The sequence below is a fragment of the Ictalurus punctatus genome, chromosome 2 (genome assembly GCF_001660625.3).
Source record: "Ictalurus punctatus breed USDA103 chromosome 2, Coco_2.0, whole genome shotgun sequence".
Classification (NCBI taxonomy): domain Eukaryota; kingdom Metazoa; phylum Chordata; class Actinopteri; order Siluriformes; family Ictaluridae; genus Ictalurus; species Ictalurus punctatus.
This window is the reverse complement of record NC_030417.2, coordinates 20,042,147-20,062,312: the sequence shown is the minus strand read 5'-3', so window position 1 is coordinate 20,062,312 and position 20,166 is coordinate 20,042,147. Positions and strand designations below refer to the sequence as shown.

Genomic DNA, 20,166 nt, shown 5'->3' with positions numbered 1-20,166 from the left:
AATGTGGAACCATAAATGCGGTATAAAATTGGAGGAAAATCTCGGTCCGGTGACAACTGTGGAGTCCGGCAAGCTTGCAATCTTCTCTGCTAAAAATATGCCCCAAGCAGTCAGAAAACAGAGGCGGCCCTGTGATTATTATGGAGGTGAACACCCCATCCTCGGAAAGTGTGACGTCTGTGCGGTTGACGTATCACATCGGTGAGTTCGGAGGTCTCATCACGGTTACCGACTGCAGTAACTACGGGAACCAGTATCGGGCCAGTATTGAAATAAGATGAGCAGATTTGATTATTTGTGAAGAGATTGTACGAAGAGTGAGTTCATCGGTCTACTTAAGTCTGCTGTGGGGTCTAGTCAGGGAGGGTGCAAGGTTACTGCTAACGTTAGACCCACGTTGTGTTTATTTTAATCTAGTCAAGTCGGGGCGGTAGCCTTTGTAAATAAAGGCAGCTTGTTTTTAAAAAAAGGTATTGATTGAGCTGCAAAAAAACAGCATATAGACATTAGTCATTGACTAAGAAAATAGCTATTTCATTTATATAAACACATGAATAAACAGCCAACTCGGTACCCTTACCCTACACAGTAAATCCTCAGCTTCAGGGAAAATAAAGTAAAAAGAATAAAATAATTTTTTATTATATTTTTTTTTTCTCCCTTTGTGTGCCAGCACAGCTGACACTTTCCATTTCAAGTCAGGCAGCCTGCAGGCAAGGCAAGCTGTAGAGTCAAGAGTTCGAAAAAGCCAGGAGAGAGAGATAGATAGAGACAGACAGATAGAGAGAGAGAGACAGACAGCCTGGCAGTTCCAAGAACCTTCCCACACACATTCTGCTTTAGGCTCCTGCATTCGTGGAAATGTGGAGTGTGGCCCAGCTTAACTATACTTGGCAATTAACTCAAGGCTTACTCCTATAGACCAGCCCACAAAGGGCCACTGTGGCTGGGGGCAAAGTGCCTTACCGACTGTGAGCAGCTGGAGACTCCCATCTCATAGCCTTTAATGCCGCAGTTTAGCATTTAGTGGATACATCTGCACCGAGACTGTTGGTATAATATGTGTGTGTGTGTGTGTGTGTGTGTGTGTGGATACCTGTGTTGCCATAGATAAAAAGGCTTATTCTAAATGCATCCCTTTTGGTCACAGTACCTATATTGAGGTCCGTTCTGTGCTTGCAAATGTCCCCAGCAAAGTCCATGCGAAAGGCATCTTAATTTTCTTTTCTTTTTTTTTGGATCAAGTTTAACAAAAATTTCAATCACAGTTAATTAAATTCTCAAAATTAATAAATAAAAAAAAAACCAAGCTCAATTGCACTCATATGACTGAGTCTGAAACTGATAAATTCCTCAGGGTTCGCTGTCTCACCCCTCACCCGACTAGGGCCGTACGGCTCAGATTTATCTGAGCAATTTTGAAAGAAATAAATAACAAAAAATATCAACAGCAAAACGATGGCGATGCAGCAGGATATGCAGGGCATGGGTAGCGTTCCTGCTACCTTATGGTGCCATTAGCTTTGGGAGGCCCAAGCTGTGATTTGGGATCGGGGCTGAGCGAGCTCCATGCCGTGTCTCTGCACGATTGCAGGACAGGGCAGCCAGAGGGCGTCGCTGAGCAAATGTCCACAGCTTGCCACACCCCGCCAACGAGGCCGTCCACCCAGCGCTCCAACCTCATACCCGTCAGCCCAGCATTATGCTCCGCCTCCTCCACCTGGCCCAAATGCACCGGGATGTTCAGGATCGGGTTCAGCCCGTGGAAGCTCTGATCCATGTAGCTGTTCTTTTTTGGGCCGTTGTGCACTTTCAAGGCGTCATCTGCACAGGAAAAGTAACAAAATGATTATTATTATTACGGTCCTGATAAGTGTTTTTCCATCGGAACCAATTTCTGTAATGTCTTCGTTGTGTGGATATTCTATCGAAAAATTTTGTAAATGATTGTCTGGGCCTTCTGTTAATACCACAACAGGTCTGCTACTGCACAGTCACTGGCCAAGTACGTATTTTGGGGAAAATTGTACAGTAAATAAAGAACCATTATCTTACTGCCAAAAGTCAAGAGGAAAGCTATTTCATGCCAATACACTTTGGTGAAAGATTTTAGACTCTCAGAATCTTTTTTTTTTTTTTTTTTGGATTTTCAGAAAAAAAAAAAAAAAACACTACCTAGAATCATCAACCAATCAGAATGGGTTATGAGGGTTTTATGTGCTACAAAAAGACTGTCAAGATGTATCTACAAAAAACATGAGCTAGGTCTATAGGCTAGTAGCCAACACGGCAAGGATTTCCCTAACCAGCCAGTTAGCACACTTTGAATAAAAGATAAAAGCATATTATTTAGTAAACATAAATCTTTTCTGATGTAGCTGACCACTAGATTTGGGCAACTCCCTGGATCCTCTCACACTAACCATCCATCTGCATTCTTCAGATCAATTTCTTACTTGTCTATTAAAGCTTGTGTTGCCACTGCATCATTTGTGCTCTTAAGCTTCATGATGTCTCAAAGCATTAAGCTGCCCTTTCAAATTACCACCTTCCTGGCTTAAGCATCTATCTGCCTTCTCTGACTGCCTCCTCCCTGCCTGTCTTTCAGATGTCTCCTTAAACTACCCAATTCCAGCCTGTAAGCCAAGCTTACCCACAGTTGACTCACTTTATACTGTTTTTAGATGTGGGCAATGTTACACAATGTTGCTCGAAGAGGCATTCAAAGTACAGTTCAAACAAACAATATCTATGAATGAAAATCATCATGCTTACATGGCTGATTAGCATTGAAGAAGCTTTGAAGAATCTGTTTAATCGTTTGAAGTGGCCTTATATAATCCTTACGTAGGTCTACCCTTTAAGATGTACACCTCTGTGATCGTCACAACAGAAAATCATGGTCAAGGACCAAGTTCTATTCGGCTCGTTCCTTTGTACAAGGCCAACCTGATTTCCCTCTAAGCCCTCACCTAACATCTATAACTTTTCATTAATGGATGTCCAGGTTTCACTGAGGTACAGACTGGTTAGGACCACATAAAGGCACTCTATAAACTTTTATTAGCTCTGGGTGCAGAGGCATGATCAGCAGGAGGACTTAAGTCTCTGCTTTCCGCATTAATCATACGCCACAATGGTGATTCATTCTGAGTAACCAGCCATGCTTCTCCCATTTCAAACTGCTACTCACAAATCAGAGCTTAACTGTTATTAGGTTTGCTGTGGACAAATTCATCATTTAAGACTAAAGAAAGTCAAAAGATGAAATGAAGCCTATTTTCCAACGTAAGTTTCACACCAGTGTGAGTTCCCCCCCCCCCCATGTAAGTTGACCTGAGTTTTGTGTACTACTCATATGCAGGTCTATATTTAGCCGATGGAGCAGAATGATCCCAATGCATAAGCCTCTGAGAGCCAAAGTGAGTGTGACCTCACAGCATGAGTTTCTACCATCCAGGCTGGTACTGCATGAAGGTAAAGGAAAAACGAGGGATCTAAACGAATGTTGTTGCATTGAGACTAACAACGACTGGTATGCTGTACATGCAAAAGTAGTGGTGGAACTTTTAGATATGCAAGTATCTAAAAGTAGCCATCCCTTATAATTAGTGGATTTAGCTATTTAAGGCACACCCCAAACCACCTCTAGATGCAAATTCAGCACAATAAGTTCACCAGGAGCTAAACTGTATGGGTTTCCATAGCCAAGAAGCTGCACATAAGTCTTTAGATCACCAGGTACTATGCCAAGTGCCACTGGCACTGCTCTCTAAAGCAGTGTAAATGTGTTTTCCTAACTGCCTGGCAGTCTCACAGCTGAGTCTGCATTTGGAATACCTGGAGAATGCTACCTCATTTTAATAAGCAAGAAGGAGAACTAACAAACACAGATGGTCTCCATGGTTTGGGGCCCCTAAGTCGATTGATGTCAAAACTCCAGGCATTTTCAACAGTTCTGTGCTCTACGTTGTGGCGACAGTTTGAGAAAGCCACTTTCCCAGATTAACAATGCCCCTGTGGATAAAGCAAGTCCATTACAAAAACTGTTTGTTGAGAGCAGAGAGGAAGAACTTGCACAGACCCCTGCTTCCCCATTAAGCACCTTTGGGATGAACTAAAAAGTTGTTTGCAAGTTAGTGTTAAGTGCCTGACCTCCGTAAATGCTCTTGTGGCTGTATGTTACATCTAAAGCTTCTCAAAAGAGGGTCCAGCTTCCAAGTCACACCCTTGACAAACTGTTGTCCTCAAGTGCATCTCCATATCACCCTTGGAATCTCACCTTGGCGGATGGGCAGGTGTTTATGGTGTGTAAGCGGTGTGACGAGGAAGCGTGTCTCGGCCACGGGGTTCCAGTGGTGCAGCACACGGACGGTCCACATGCCGGGCCGCAGTGGTGTGTTCAGCGGAGGCCTGTAGTGTGTGAACTCGGCAGTGGAGTCTATCAAGACGTCGTAGGTGGCAGCGATCACATTAGTGGGGTCAATCCACACCACCGTCACTGTCACGTTGGACCCTTTGGCCCACTTCTGCATCCCCACTGGCTCGTCCAGAGGCCCCATAAGATTACCAAAATTGCGGAAGATTCTCTCCTTAGCATCCCAGTCTGTCCCGATCTGATGGAAAAAAAGGAATGATGTGAATGCTAATATATAATATAATATAAAACTAAGATTGATTTACGTGACAGTATTATATTTAAATGTGACTCATTCAGCTATGCATAGTTTTCAAAATTACTTAACCAACATACTCAAACTGAACAGACATTATATTAAATTAGCTGATATTAAATTATAATAACTAGTAATAAATAGTAATAAGCAATAATAACTCCTATATAACGCTTAGGTTTATGTTCTCTGGACCAAAAACATACAGACAGTATCGGGAAATTAAGTTAATGCTTCCCTTTTTTGACCTTCATATACTTGGTCAGTTGCTGTCGGAAATACGTCATCGGTATCCCATCACTTGGCAACTGGTACCACTACCTTATTTCAACCTCTAACTTGTTTCAATTATGTTGAACTGTGCAATGAACAAAACCGAAAAAGACGCATGTATGAGACATTACATACATCTTTACCTATATTTAAGAACTTTTTACATGTTGTTATTGTTTTTCTGCAGTGTCACTCTGCTCTATTATACTTTTAAACTACGGAAAAATGTTTAATACAGCAATGTACCAACATGGACCAATATAGAGCGATGCAACGCACCCTCCAAACATACAACACCACTGCAACCACCGTGACTAAGTTTTACTGTTCTGTTGTACCTCAAAATGCAGAGGAACACAAGAGTAAAAAACAAGGGCACAAATTTGTCTGCTGGTACCTGCCTTGCTGAACATAACAGCATCAAACGAGTGTCAAACCTGTCCATGGTGTTGCCTTCCCATGCCCACGGACTCCTACTGAGCGTATTTATGGCAGTGGAGAAGGTGGGTAGGAGGCTGGGAGTTATCTAGTGCCAGTATCCTAAGGCTGCTACTGTAATTCTAACCTTTCCTACGCGATGCTTCCTCTTCTGAGCATCTGGGATTTGTCAGTAAAATACTTTTTACTTTTTTTTAAGAAGACTCACTTGTTTGATATCAGTATTCTCCAACACAAGGCATCCTCTCGTTTCCCAAACCAAGCCAGTGCCTCCAGAAAACAAGCCACACCAATTTGAACTCTTCATCTGAAAGGAACTGGGCACCAGATGAGGTTTAAGTGGTTTAAAGCACCAATCATGGGCCTCAGGCTATTTCAGCAAAACATGCTGGGCACTCCAGTGCTTATGGATAGTGACAACTTGGTGTCCTGCAGAGACTGACCAGTAGGAGCTGCAGGTGGCTAGATATGTACTTGATCTATTGAAAATCCCTCACATCTTCTGCATGTGACTCTCCCACCTCATCGTCTTACAGCAGATAAACCTGGCGCAGCAAAGCATGCGTTCGTGCACCCCCACCCCCCCACCCCCCGCCAGACAAATCACTGATTATGCCAAAGGGCAAGATGAAAGGTACGGCACAAGCTGACAGCTAAATCAATGAAGGACGTCTGAATTATTGCTTGCTTAACGGAGTATGTCAGGCGAAATGCACAGCAGAGTAAGATTACCAATAATATTCAGAGGTCAATTTCCTTTCAGTGCACACAGTGTGTGAGCCTTCGCGCATATATACTGCCAGAACATTTTTACTGCAATGGGCAAGAACAAACCAAGCATTGTTCTGAAATCTCTCTTTTTTATTTGTTTTAATCAACCGAACCACTTTGTTTACAACAGACAGTTTTTCATTGTCCAACAACACACCATAAATGACCTAACGCCAGCTCACTTACATGTGGTTCTGCTGAGGGTGCTATCTCCGTTGTGAAAAAAAAAAAAAGCATAAGCACTACAGCAGCCAATTCATTGCCTTGCACATGAATCAATGAAAAGACAATCTGGCTGATTCTAATCTAAATTTTATTCTCTCTTATTTACTCTGCAGAATATCTGTATGTTGTACGTATAGAAGCAGTAAAATAGACCTTCGCACTGATCTGCACAAATGCGCTCGTACTTCCACCAACCTTTCCAACACAAACCAGTGTACGTGAACAACTGAGATTTCTCTCTACTCAGACTGGAGCCTTCAGAACTTCAGACAAACTCTAAGCTGTCTTACCTCGGCAAACTGCAGTCTGATGGAATTGCTTGGTGGGTTGGTGAATTTGAAGAACTTCTTAGGCATCACCCAGGTCTCCAGAGTTTCCAGCTTGCTGGTAGCTAGATTAGTGGCTTGATGCTTCACCAGGTAACCCTGGAACTCATCAAATAGGAAGTAGCTATGGACAGCCACAGGATGTCCCATGGCAAAGTACCTGGGGAGAAAATGCAGTAGCTTTATTTTGAATGGCGCAACTACTTCGGCTTAGTTTCCGCACTCCTGCTTGAATAATGTTAAGAGATATGCTTGTTTCATGCGATATAGATATTGAAATGACATCTAGAGGTGCTGCTGGTCAGAATGGCCACGGCACACCGTAAAACATTTAGTGATTGGCTGTAATATCAGTATTTCAAAGGAACGAATAAAAATGACGTGCTGTGCGGCCCAAGACGACGGCCGGCTAATCAACCGACAATTTACGAGTATTCAAAACAAAAGCAGGTCTATTTCAGAATACAGTCGAGGACCCACTGAAGGATAGAGGAGCAACAGAAAGCTTCTCCTGGTGAGAACTCCACCCTAGACTCATCAGTATTCCAGCCGATGCTGGAGGACCTCCTGCTCCCCTGGCCAAGCTGAACAGCAAACATTTACAGCAGCCATAAACATTAACAGAGGCCCTATTCACACACCCAACCTCCAATCCTCTTACGGCTGATGTCCCAACGGTATGCCAAAAACAGAGTACTCCTTCTGCCCCTCACACACCCCAAACTGGCAACAAGCAGCTCGTTGTGCCCTACAAGCCCTCCTGAGACTCCTTCACCCCCTCCTTGTGTTGGGAGGAGGGAACTACTCCTAAATCCTGACACAGGCCTGTCTGAGGCTGAATGAACCAGGGCTTCTTTCACAAACGGAACACGCACTGCCTTTGTTTTAACATCTCCAGAACAGCCTTGTGGTTTCTGTGGTGTTCACCTCAGTAATGATTGCGTCAACCTGCCACGTAGGCTTTCACTTCACTTCAGTTACATACGACTTTCTTTAGCAGATCTCATTCTGTTGCAACAAGGTTAGTTCACTAAGCTTAAGACTTCCTCATTTTTTTTGTCTTACCCCAAAAGAGTTAAAAAAAAAAAAAAAAGAATCCAGAAAGAATCCTGTGTTAATGAATGACCGATTGAGGAAAAATTGGTTATTGAAAAGGAAATTTTGACAGATCCTAAAACAGTACTGACCTACAACGGTTGTCGTTGGCGTCTCCCTGCAGTGAGTTGGCGGCTCGTGCCAGGCCGAGGCGGGCGAAGGAGTGGTAGTGGGTGAGAAGGGAATCACTCAGGCTGTGGACACCATCAGGCTCATCATAAATGTTCTCCCAGTAGGCTTTAAGACCTGGTGTGCCTAGAGGGTAACTTCCAAACAGGAAGGCATCCAGCTGATTCACGATCTCCTGATTCACGCTGGCCTCAAACTTGCGCGCAAAGAACGTGGGCCGAGCCGTTTGCTGAAAGAGACCAAAAAAAGAGAGAGAGGAGGTAGAGGAGGATGATGAGAGACGGTGCACCGATTTTTGGAAAGAACAGAGAGGATAGGAATAGAGGGAAAACAGACAGGAAAGATCAGATGGCAAGCAGAAATTGGAAGGAGCATGCAATCCAGCGGGATGCACAGGAAAGAAGAAGAGTCAAAGATAGAGCTCCATTCTCAGGAGATGCGATTGATGGTAAAAATAAAAATCAAAGTGAAGAGCTATCTTTGCACGTCAGTCAGCACACATCAACTTCAGCTATTCAGAAAAATCAGCCTGCTATCATGGAGAGAACAGAATACATTAAATTCAAATTTGCTTTGCAACTCCGAGTAGAGTAGAAAAGTCCCAAAGTACACAAAACTAGCCATAAAAATATAGGTATATATAGACAGAAGTAGTTGAATAGCAGGTCGATAGTCGTTTTTTAATTATTCGTTATTTATTTTTCTCCCACGAAAGCCTTTTTAGACAGGGAAAATATCAACAATGGAAAAAACAATTGAGACTTTTCACAAAGCAGCTGCGATTACAGTTCTTCCTCCCCCTAAATAGCTGGTGTGGAAGAGATGAGGGTGAAAAAGAGGGAGTCTTAGAGGTGATTTAGAGCGTCCATGTCCAGGAAGCTCTTTCAAATGTCCCTGGCTCTTTGGAAGCTCAAGGCTGAGAATGGCTTGTGAACAAACTGAACTGCCACGACGCATTTCAAGCTTCCGTCAGCCGACCTTTGTCCTCTTTCTTTCAGATGCCGCTGCGAGAGACGAAGCATTGTCGAAGGGTAATTACTCAATAGCCACGGCTGCGCTTATGCTCTTAATGGACTGCAAAAGCTCTCGCGCCCTTCCCCCACTTCTCCCAGGACAGACTTGAAATGGTTAACCATCGCAGTTGATCACAGAGGCCCTTTCACATGCTGCTTTTCAGTACTGATAGTCAATTGAAGGCTGTCGGGGTGAATTTCAAACCACAGTTAGAAGTGCTTAAAATGTGGTAGTTATTTTGAAGTGCCTGGGCCCCTCCTCTTTTCCTCTTATGAACAACTCATCCACAGCTGCTGGGCCAACCGAAACACTGACTCACACACAGGAAAGGAAACACTAATTACCAGTGCAGCAAGCAGATCCCAAATATCTCAGCATGTAATTTCCCTTTGGTCTTAATGCGCTTTGGACGTTTTTAATCATCGCATACCACAGCGTCTTGCAAATTTCATTTAAGATCCGTCGTCTCTGACATTTTGTAGCTTGAGAGCGAAAGAAAGCTCATGGTGATGATGTCATGGGCTGAAGAGCAGGGCAACTAGGGTAATGGCACACGAGACCAGAATCGAAAATTTCATGCCATGAATTAGATAGACAAAGCCAAAAAAAAGGCAAGAAAGAGCTAGAATAGAGAAAATAGAAACAAATAGAGAAAGGTACACATGAGAGGAAAGGAGAAGACAGAAAATACGTAAGAAAAAAATAAAATGTATAGAGGGTAAAGAATAGAAACTAAACAGTGCAAGAAAAAGAATTAGAACGCAGAATGATCTGGGAAAATGACAAGAAAAAATGAACGAAGGAAAAGAATGACGGTAAAAGAAGAAGCAATGGCTATATATACACAGATGAAGTTTAAAGGGTTAAAGAACACAAATGAGGAAGTAGAAGAAAATATATACGAATAAAGTGATGTAGAACGTGAGTAAAAGAGAAAATTAACAAAAGAAGGGCTGAAAATAAGGAAAATTTAAACAAATGGGGGAAAAAAGACAGGAACAAGGGAAGACAAAAACAGAGGTAGAGTAGGACAGAGAAAAATGCAAAAGACAGAAGGAGGAAATAGAGGGAAAGAAAGAATGACAGAGTAAGAGATATGGTAAAAGATATAAAGAAAAAAAACAAGCAATGAAGATGAGAAAAAGTAAGAAATAAGGGAAAAGGGACGCAAAAAAAGAGAAAAAGCACAGACTGCTCACTTGCAGACAAAGAAGATGGAAACAAAAGCAACAGCTTTGTCCAACTCTTTGGAGAAAACGGAGCTCACCTCCTCCTCCTATTGAATCCATACTTGATCCCACACTCCCACTCATTCCCCAGAGTGATGGGAGATTTTATGACGGGAGGAAAGACACTCTGACTCTGTTGTACTCTGAGTCCATGATCCCATTCCCACCATACGTTGCTATCAGCGTCCATTTGACGGGAAGCCGCTTCGCCATTGATCTCGTGCCGGCCACAGTTAATTACAGATCCTTGCACAAGTTAGCATGGCTTCCCTTCTCGTTAAGTCTCACTGGATTTCTAATCGGAGTGGAGGTCGGCCCTGGTGGCGAACTCGTCCCGCGCTATTAGCTGTTTGTTCGGGGCAAATTAAACAGCTGTAAAAGGGCCTACTGCGGAATGTTACTGTGTTCATTTCAGGTGTGCATTCGTGGCATTAACACTACACCGAGGTCAAGTGAGTGTAGCTAATGAACTGTTCCCTTCAGTTTACTCTATTTGGCATTGCTCTTGGCCTGGTTAAAGACTAAAGAGGTCTGTGTTAGAGGCTTTCCACTGGACAGTTAAACCTTTCTCAGACAAATCTTCTGCTCTAGTAACCAGAAGGTAGAGAGTTCAAGTCCAAAGGCTGCCAGAGAGCAAGCAAGAACCTTCAAACTGCTACAGCTCACGACCTGGATTGGATTCTGCCTCACATGTTTTGGATAAATGTGACTGCAGTTGACCAGAATTATGCCAAAGAGGCATAAAATAGTTACCAAAGTGGACTCAAAACGGTTAGGTCTACACTCAAAGTAGGCTCATTATCACTGCATGTTTGTCTTCAGAAGAATTCCTGTGGACCAGGGATCATCAACTGGAAAACCGAGGAACGGATGCCGTTCCAGCAAAACATTTCAGCGGAGTGTACCAAGCTCTCAAAGAAAACTGTAGAAGAACCCTCTGGGGTGGGCTGGGTGGGGCTAATTTGGGCTGGGTGGGGCTAACCCTAACCCTAACCCTAGGTATCCTACATGGTATGGCCACACCCAAGTTTATTTGAAGGGAACCACAGACCACTGTGTTCAGATGGATCAGGGATCGGTTTTTCTGGTCTACACCAAGGTTCAAAAACAGATTTCCCACTAAACCAAACGTACCAAACTCTCAGTATAAATGGTTTTGGGTCTGAAAAAGAGGTTTAGCATGGTTTACCTGGAAGCGGGGCAGGTCAGAGGGTTTGAAGTCATTGGGGGAGCAGCCACACCAGTCCACAATGTGCTTATACTGGCACTTGCAGCCCAGTTTCCTATTCCAGTTAGTGATGCGCAGGTTGTTGTCCACCATGCTCTCGCAGTGAGGACTGTTCTCCAACACCGTGTGGAAAAACGACTGCCGAGAGGGAAAGATAGAGAGAGAACTAATGATATCTGATAAAATGAAGACAGATGGCATACAGGGTGGCCGTACCAGGAGGTCTGCTTTTTTTTTTAAATGTCTACATCAGTGGAAAAAAAAGGAGTCTGCTTTTCTCGGGCCAGAATCCAATACCTGAGGGGTGAATTACTATCGCCAGACAGGATAAAGAATCACACCTCTTTTTTCTTTTCTAAGCCTGCTGTAATTAAAACCATCCACTTTACACAGTTAACACACTGCTCCTGAGTTAGAAACTACGAGAGTACAGCTTCTAAATTTTCTGCTCTGCTTTGCTCAAGTTGCTGATCGGATTTTTAAAACGTCCAGTAATGTCTTAAGTTAACGCACCTCGGCTGGCAGGAGAGTGTAAGCATAGAAGCGCTTCATGCTGGTCACCATGTCGTCATCGGTCTTGATGACATACTCCACGAAGGCGCGGTTCAGCAGGAACCAATCAGAGCCTCCGTCCACAGTGATGCCTTCTGGAATCTTCCTGTCCCCCAGACGCCACATGTGTGTATCACACTCGAAGAAGAGCCGGTCTAGACCCTGCTTTCTAATGAATCTGCAGAGCGCAATAAGTACCACATGTCAAACCTTTTCTCTTCCACTAGATTATATTGCTACTATTATTATAACGCTGATATCAGATGGAACAGGTGAGTATTTGACATGCTCATATAAACGTCCAGGTTTGAGCTCACACAGCTTGCTGCATTTTAATATACTTTGTGCTCATATCTGTGTGGAAGAAGGTGCAAAAAAAAAAAAAAAAAACAACCTCTGGATAATCATTTTTTGTCCCACAATACATGTTTATATTCCAGCTCATACAATACGATATGCGTGTTATGCCGTCGCTACTCACCGAGCGTTATCTCTCCCGTGAGACTTGATGAAGTTCATGTTGCGGTACTTGGAAAGGAAAGCCACCAGCTGATCATTAGTCCTGAGAGGACAGAAAGAGAGAGAAGGGAATATGAGGATTCTCTTCCTCTGTTTGTTTAAATGTAAGAAAGTTTGTCCTTTTAATCAAATGACGGTTGTTTGCCTGGGCACTAATGTCATTTGTAAAATCCATGTCAATAAAGCATTTATTGAATCGAGAGAGAGAGATCAATCAGGCTAATGAGAGGCAGTGTAAATGAGTGCAAGGCACAGGGGATTCTGGGAAATCTCTAACTCGCACTCGGCGCCGCAGTGAACCAGATACGAGCGGCCTGCTTCAACCACAACGTGACAGCCACTGCACTCTCATTAAATCTCACAGAGACACAGACACACACATACACACACACACACACACACACACAAAACCCGCGTAGAGGCAAACGTTACCCCGGGGACGCGAGAGCAGGAAACACCTAACAATTAGATTTCATTACTGGCACTTTCCTTTAATTCGTATTGGATAAGGCTAATTATCATTATTGTGCTAGCCAAGAATAGCACGCTTTCGCAGAACATCTTCGTGACGGCCGTATGGAAAAAAAAAACAGATAAGTGAGTACGCCTATGTGTTCTCTGAGTCCCATAATTTAATTATGAACAGCACGATAAGTCAACATATGGTGCAGCGCTGAACAACTGGCACTACTGTTCGAGTGTGAGCTCGATAGCTATATACATACATATATATACATACACACGTATTTATTTATTTATTTATTTATTTATACAATATTTCATTTTAAAGGAGTACATGAGCATTTTTCAATTGCTCGTAACCAAAAAAAACAAAAACAACAACATACGATCCCGAAGCAGGGTGTGTGTGTGTTACGACCCCGAAGCAGCATTTAAAGTTCTGGAACGTCCTTGAAACGGGTTAGTTCCTGTTCTCACCTCTACAGCCTGTCTTTTTTCATGTTACTAAGACAAAAAAAAAAACTAAACAAAAACAAAAACAACAACAAAAAAAAAAACACAGCTTATCATGTTACCAAGAAACTACAAAGTGTAAACTCCTCTTGTTACATACACGTACAATGATATCAACGATATTTAATCATTACGTCTTACAAGTCCCTGTGAACGAGCTGTTGCTATGGAAATGATAAGGTATCAGAGCGAGCACATTAATATAATATAGTCCTGTGATTTGCAGCTGCACTACTGTCAGAGCTGCTGTTATAGAAAACACCTTCTGGCCAATCAGAATCCAGAAACGATGTTAAGCGTTGTTAGCATTAGCACCTATTCATTTGGAACATTTTTCTTGAGGAAGTATGAGTCCCGGGTCATACCATTATTGGCTTAAGGGGGCTTGTGTGTGAACTATGACGTGAAAGCCATGAGACAGATAAAAAAAAAGCCCTGCTTATTAAATGCATCCGAAAAAAATGACGTAGCAAAAGAATGTCAAAGGGACTAGCAATGAAAAGTAGCCTTCAGGCTAACATTTACATTTATGGATGTTGATTAATGTACACTGTCCCTTTTTGAAATAAATAAATAAATAAATAAATAAATAAATGAAAAGAACGACTGCAATAAAATATAAGACATCAGAAAATGGTGATTTTTTTTTTTTTTTTTTTTTTTAGTAAGTCCATGTGGAAATGCTTCTTTTGCCTGTTTGACCTCTAGAGTTAGTTGGATATACGTTCGATCAACCAAAGCCGAATCTCGATAGAGATTATCCCTTTAAGACGTATTTGATGTTGGCAGCGTCGACCTGTCGCCTCGTACCTGTGACTGCGAATCAATCACACACCCACGCTTTCTGCCACACACACATAAACAGAGACAAACACACACACCCTTTCTGTCTGCCGAACTCCCAAACACTACGAGTCCCAAAGCCACCGAAGATTGGCATAAGACCAAATTATAGCCTTAACCAGGCTGTCAGAGCCATCACACACACATACATACACACACACATATATATACACACACACACACACACACAAAGTATACAAAGCGTCCGAGTCTCTGTATATCTGCCTGCTTTTACACACCCACACAGACACCAAAATACTTCTGAGTGGCAGTGTCTTGCTGCATCAGTCCAGCACAAACACACACACACACACACACACACACACACACACACACACACACAGCACGCTAATCCCTGGCCGTGTGGTGGATGAGAAAAACCTGATCAGCATCAGCAATGAGAACACAGCAGTTGTGTGTAGGCGTGTTGTGTGTATTTCACTCTTTCTGTAGAACAAGAGTGCTTATCAGGAACTAAAAGGTCTACAAGAGTTCCTGTAAGGAGCCGAGGTTAACGACAGGGTTTCATTTACCGAGGATAAAGGGGCTACAAACTAATCTCTATTCGCTGTATATTTAGTGTGTGTACATGATTAGCATGGATAAGTATCTTAACACATGTCCTTCACTGAGAAAAGAACAGAAAATCTCACTAGGTTTAAGTCAAAAATCACATATATTGCTAAGTCTAAGGCCAGACGCCGAACCTTGTTTGTAAACAAAGCTGTAAATCTATACGTCCTTTTTAGAGATGGAACTTCTTTTTTTTGTTGTGTGGCAACGATGGCGTATGAATACGACAAAACCTTCAGGAAAGTGTTAGATTTGAATCGAAATTTGAAAGTCACATGTTTTGAACACGTTAACAGAATACATGGCCTGCCCCTTAGGACCTCCTATTATAGATGATTTCAGAATAAAGAGGTTTTAAGGTCTTGTCTCAGTTCATGGAAACTTAGCTGAAGGTCGAGTTTAGGTTGAAAAACACTCGAGGGTGAAAAGCCTTTAATGTTAATGTTAATGGCGATTACCACATGTTTTGTAATTGGTAGCGCCCTCTACCGTCACTGCCAAGTCAACTGTGACACGAAACACTTAAACGTTACAAACGTCCCCTTTAAGATCATGAACCAGAGTCAGACATAAAGACCGAGTGAGCTGTTGAGGAAGAAAGTAAAACAGAAATGGCGATAAACACGTGAGAAAGACTGCATTAAAAAGAGAGAGAGAGAGAAAGAAAGACGGACAGAGCATTTTTAAAAGCTGAGTAAGGAGAGTAATAAGAAACAGACAGAGGAAGTAGTCTGTGCAGGTGAGACAGTCCGATAGAGGGCGTCGTCGAGCCTGTCTAACCCCCAGGGGACAAGATGAACAACAGACTCTGCACTTGTCCTCTTCCTGCATCTGAAAAGGCCACCAAAACAGCTGCACTGACTTCCAGCAGGGCCGAAGAAAAGGAGCGATTCTGCGAGGATAAAAAGGCCAAAACGAGTGGCGCTCCAGGACAAAGCCTTCCCACAATGCCGCAGGGCTTTTAGGAGCCTCTTTCAGACACAGGCATGCGGAAGGACATTGGGAGGAAAAGCACAGGGGGGAAGTGAGCAGGCCGTCATGAGGTCAGAGGTCACTCGGGGACAGCAGGTCGCTGCTGAGGAGATAGAGTTGAGTCAAAATGTCTAGTTAATGAGAACTGTCGAGTTTGATTTATTTTATTGAAACGGCACTAGATTTCCCACATTGCCACACTCCTAACACAGTAGTTTCGGAATCTCTCCGTGTTCAAAAAGCCGCTGAATTTGCTGATCGGATCCATCTGAGACTGCTCTGTTGGTTGTGGCCTAATATTCTAATGATCACACTTGATTGACAGCCCACAGAGACTCCGCCTGTGACATCCGTGAAGCAACTAAACACAACAATAGAAGCAGCGGGAGTCAGAATTCACCCTCCACGTATTGACCACCCAATTATAGAGTTACACAGGAGCTGCACTCGCTAAGTTAGCTTTCACTCGATAAGACAGCTTTCGCGCATCAGATTAGCTTTCACTTACGAAGTCGGTCTCGACTCGACGACACCGTTTAAGCAGAAAAATGTTTTCATGAAGAAATACTCATGGGGAAATTAATTTCAGTGCACTTTTTTTTCAAAGCATAAAAAATATCAGCTTGTTGATCGGTGGAAGGGGCGTGGCATTTCTAATTTGCATATTCATACATTCGCAATTTTTTCTAAGCATGTCTTTGTGCCCTTCTCTGTCTAATTGCATTTTTTGTGGAAAAAATGCAGTTTCGTTGACTTTAATCTAATCACAGAGAGAACACTGATTTAAGTTCCCTAGAGATTTAAACCCCACCCCCACCCCCGCCCCCATTATTGAGTGAAATGGTTCAGTCCTGCGTGTGTTACACGTATCGAGCACGTATCGAGTGCCCCGAGCACTTTCACTCAATAACAACACAATGTATCTGACATGGTTATGAGCGACGGAATCTGATTTGAGAACTATAATTTGATGACAAACTATTTTCCATATAGAATTAAATGACAACTGACATCAAACTTCCTCCGTTCTATCTCTCTCTCTCTCTCTCTCTCTCTCTCTGTCACGCTCTCCTTCTCTCTCCTCTTTCCCTTTTTCCGATGTATCGCTAAAGAGAAGCTGGTGCTGGAAACGTAATAAATGATATTTTCCTAGCGCTCTTATCGCGAACCTGATGATTCGTACTTTATTCTGCAGACTGTCACTCGGAGTGTGGATGGAATCATAGCTCGAGAGAGTTACGGAGAGACAAAGAAGAAGAAGGTGAAGAACAAAGAGACGCTGTGCCGTAATGACAAGACAGGCCTCGCTTAAGGAGGATAAAAGAGTTCAATCAGACCGTCGGTTTCTTTTATCGTGCTATTCATTACTGCCTGGTTCCTGTACAAACATGACAAACACCATACACACACACTGCCTGGTGATCTGTCACCTTAAAGGAGCACCAGCAGACGGACATACTTTTTTACTCCAGTTTCGCACCGGATGTAACGGGAGTCTGTAGCTAGCAGTTTAGCATGGTGCACCGAATGTAGTGCAGATCCAATCATCGTGTTCTGACTCAGGTAGTAGGCGTGGCCTAAAGTTTGAAGGTGGAGTTGTATGTGATTCAGATGATATTATAGTTCCGATTTGGTTTGATGGAGAAGTTTATCTGTTGTTTTAATGCAGGGTAAGTGTGTGAGGATTTTACGCAGGATGCTAAACTGGTGGCTATAAGCTTTCCGTACTTGTTAGCAACGTTAATCTTTTAGCTCCAGGGCAAAACGAAAAACGTTGTCTCGGCGGATCAGCTACTTTTATAGGGTAAAGGGGCGATGGTGGTGGTTAGGCATTGTGTGAATTCCGTTTTTTTTTTAAGAGGCCTTTTTAAAGGAGAGTGCCTTAATGCCATGTGGAGTAAGAGCTATCAACTGCCCCCTGCCAGGCTATTTCCAAATAGCGCCTGGATCCCGATCAGCAGGCCGGATAAAAAGAAAGGCTCTCGTCTCTTTGATGTTCCCGTTTAAGGAGCTTTAGTTTGAAGCTATCCACCCCATCCCTCTCGCTCCCTCTCTCTCCCCGTCTCTTGACGGATAGAGCACCTGGATTAACCTCGGAGAGCGGCGCTAACCCAACAGGATGGAAATTTATGGCTCGGCTCTATCGATTCCCTCCCCCGATTTCTGAAGGCCAAGAAAAATGACAGGGCCAGAGGATCGATTTTAACCGGGGTAGAAAGACTGAGCTATCCTGCAGCTCACCCAACGTAAATTATAAATCAAACATTTCCACACGCTCTCGAATCCAGTCTGTTACCCAAGCCTCAGTGGAAATGTGGTGCCGTCTCTCGGGTAAATTAAACACAGTCATGAAGCGGGACTGCGTTTCATTACTTTCCTTATTTTGTTCGGCTGAAGAAAAAAAATTTGCAAGAGAATAAACAACAACTCGAGTGAAAACCGAAATGTAAAACCAACCAAGTCGTAACGTCCTCATTATTTAATTCCTATCCATTACTCTCACCTTGTTCCTTTTTCTTCTGTCTGTTTTCATCTTTTTATTCATCACAGATGGTTTCCTGCCTTCGTTTTCATATCCAGATCCATTCTCCTGTACTTTGTTTGTCACGCTGACGCTGCAGGCTACACCGTTCTCCTGTGTAATCCTTCACCGGCTCTATGAAGCATCGTACCTGCTGACACGAGATCAAACGCCGCCACTCGTGGCCTCACTCGATTACCTGTAATCCCACCAAAACTTTGCTCGGGACTAACCTGCCATGATGCCTCGTGGCTAACACGCACGCCACTCGCTAGATTTTTGCTAATTGATAAAAGCAGGTAAGGAAACAAGAACAAATGAACTCGATACCAAACGCTGTGATCAAAGAGCACCGGAGACATCAGTTCCGCTACTGAGAGCATCAGCTGCAGTGTAGCTGATAAACCAAGGGCTAAGTGCTCAGAGCACGACTTCCAGAATCCTTTAAACGACTGTCTCTGTGCTGAGGAGCAACACAAGCAATCTTCAACAGTTACGGATTGAAAAGACGGCCGACAAACAGCAGATTTCAACAAGAAAGCAAGAACCTGGAAAAGAACCCAGTCGAGCGCTGAAACTGAATTCTACCATTTAACTCAATCACATATGAGTTCTTGTATTGCAGATAGCGCTAAAGTTCCCAAAAGCATTTGCAGCACAAACCTTGTTAAATTACACAGTCTTTCTGTCTCTGACCCACTTAAGATCACTCGTACAATCTGCGATCGGTTAACGACTGAGGCTTAGTCGTGCCTATTCAGCGTGGCTCAAGGTCCCTTTCCAGAACCTTCACACTATCTGTCCCTCAGTGGTGGAATGAACTTCCAACCTCAATCCGGACCACAGAATCTCTCACCATCTTCAAAAAACAGCTAAAGACCCAGCTCTTCCGTGAACACCTAACCCCTAAAACGCTAACACCACATTATTTAAAAAAAAATTAAAATTAAAATAACACTGGCTGTTACACGTCTACTCTGCACACTTTGCTTCTCTAGAACTCAATTATAAATCCTGCATGGTAGCACTACTTGCATTGCTACTACTTGTAAGAAATCTTTAATTGTAATGTTAATTAGAGTAATGTGTTTTCTGTTCATGAGACCGGTTACTGTGAAACAATTTGCTGAAATGGAGAGAATAAAGTTTTTATTTGCATTTCTTACAGAATTGTGGAATTAATCATTGTTAATTTATAAGAAGGAATAAAAGGCAGAACTATCGGTATCGGTTATTGGTATCGGCCCGATATCACCTGGTATCGGCTGAGAAATTTAGTATCGGTGTGTCTCTAATTACAACGTTAACATTTGACAAAATTTTGCATTTTGTAATGAAAAGCAGTAACCAGGTTCAAAGGTAAGCGACTGTCCAGTTAACACCAAGTGTCATGTTTGCAAACGTTAAGCTATCACACATCAGGTTTGCTAGCAAGTCCGCTAGCATCAGGTTGTGGTGATGTCATGGTCAAGTTTGCTAAATCTAGTTCAGCTGTCGTATGGATAGGAACGATAAAGCTTTCCTGGTTGCTATGACAGCCTTCCTTAACTGCATAGTACTAGACTAAATAGTGCTGACAGAATAGTGAGTCCCTTCAGGATTCTGCGTTCTTCGGAGGAACCTGCAATTTGTCAAATCTACAGCAGATTTCCTGTAGATTTGAGCCGTGACGCGTCATGTGACATCGTCACTCTGAAAGAGCGCGCAAAATAATTTCGTGCAATTGTGATTTCGACAATTGCCGCAGCAAAATCGAGCATTTTTGGCCACAGCAATCACAAAAGAAATCTGTAAAATCCTGTATGGACTG

The 20,166-nt window shown here is 43.0% G+C and overlaps 1 protein-coding gene across 1 annotated transcript in view; it reads right to left on the bottom strand.

The window, feature by feature from the left end:
* Positions 1-612: 612 nt before the first annotated feature.
* xylt1 (xylosyltransferase I) overlaps positions 613-20,166 on the bottom strand; it is a 71,724-nt gene continuing 52,170 nt past the window's right edge. The window contains exons 5-11 of the mRNA XM_017461703.3: positions 12,435-12,515; positions 11,915-12,131; positions 11,363-11,539; positions 7,894-8,159; positions 6,671-6,866; positions 4,283-4,616; positions 613-1,824 (exon numbers count right to left, since the gene is read on the bottom strand). Coding sequence (XP_017317192.1) covers positions 1,502-1,824; positions 4,283-4,616; positions 6,671-6,866; positions 7,894-8,159; positions 11,363-11,539; positions 11,915-12,131; positions 12,435-12,515 — 1,594 coding nt within the window. The 3' untranslated portion in view covers positions 613-1,501. The remainder of the gene's footprint in view (positions 1,825-4,282; positions 4,617-6,670; positions 6,867-7,893; positions 8,160-11,362; positions 11,540-11,914; positions 12,132-12,434; positions 12,516-20,166) is intronic.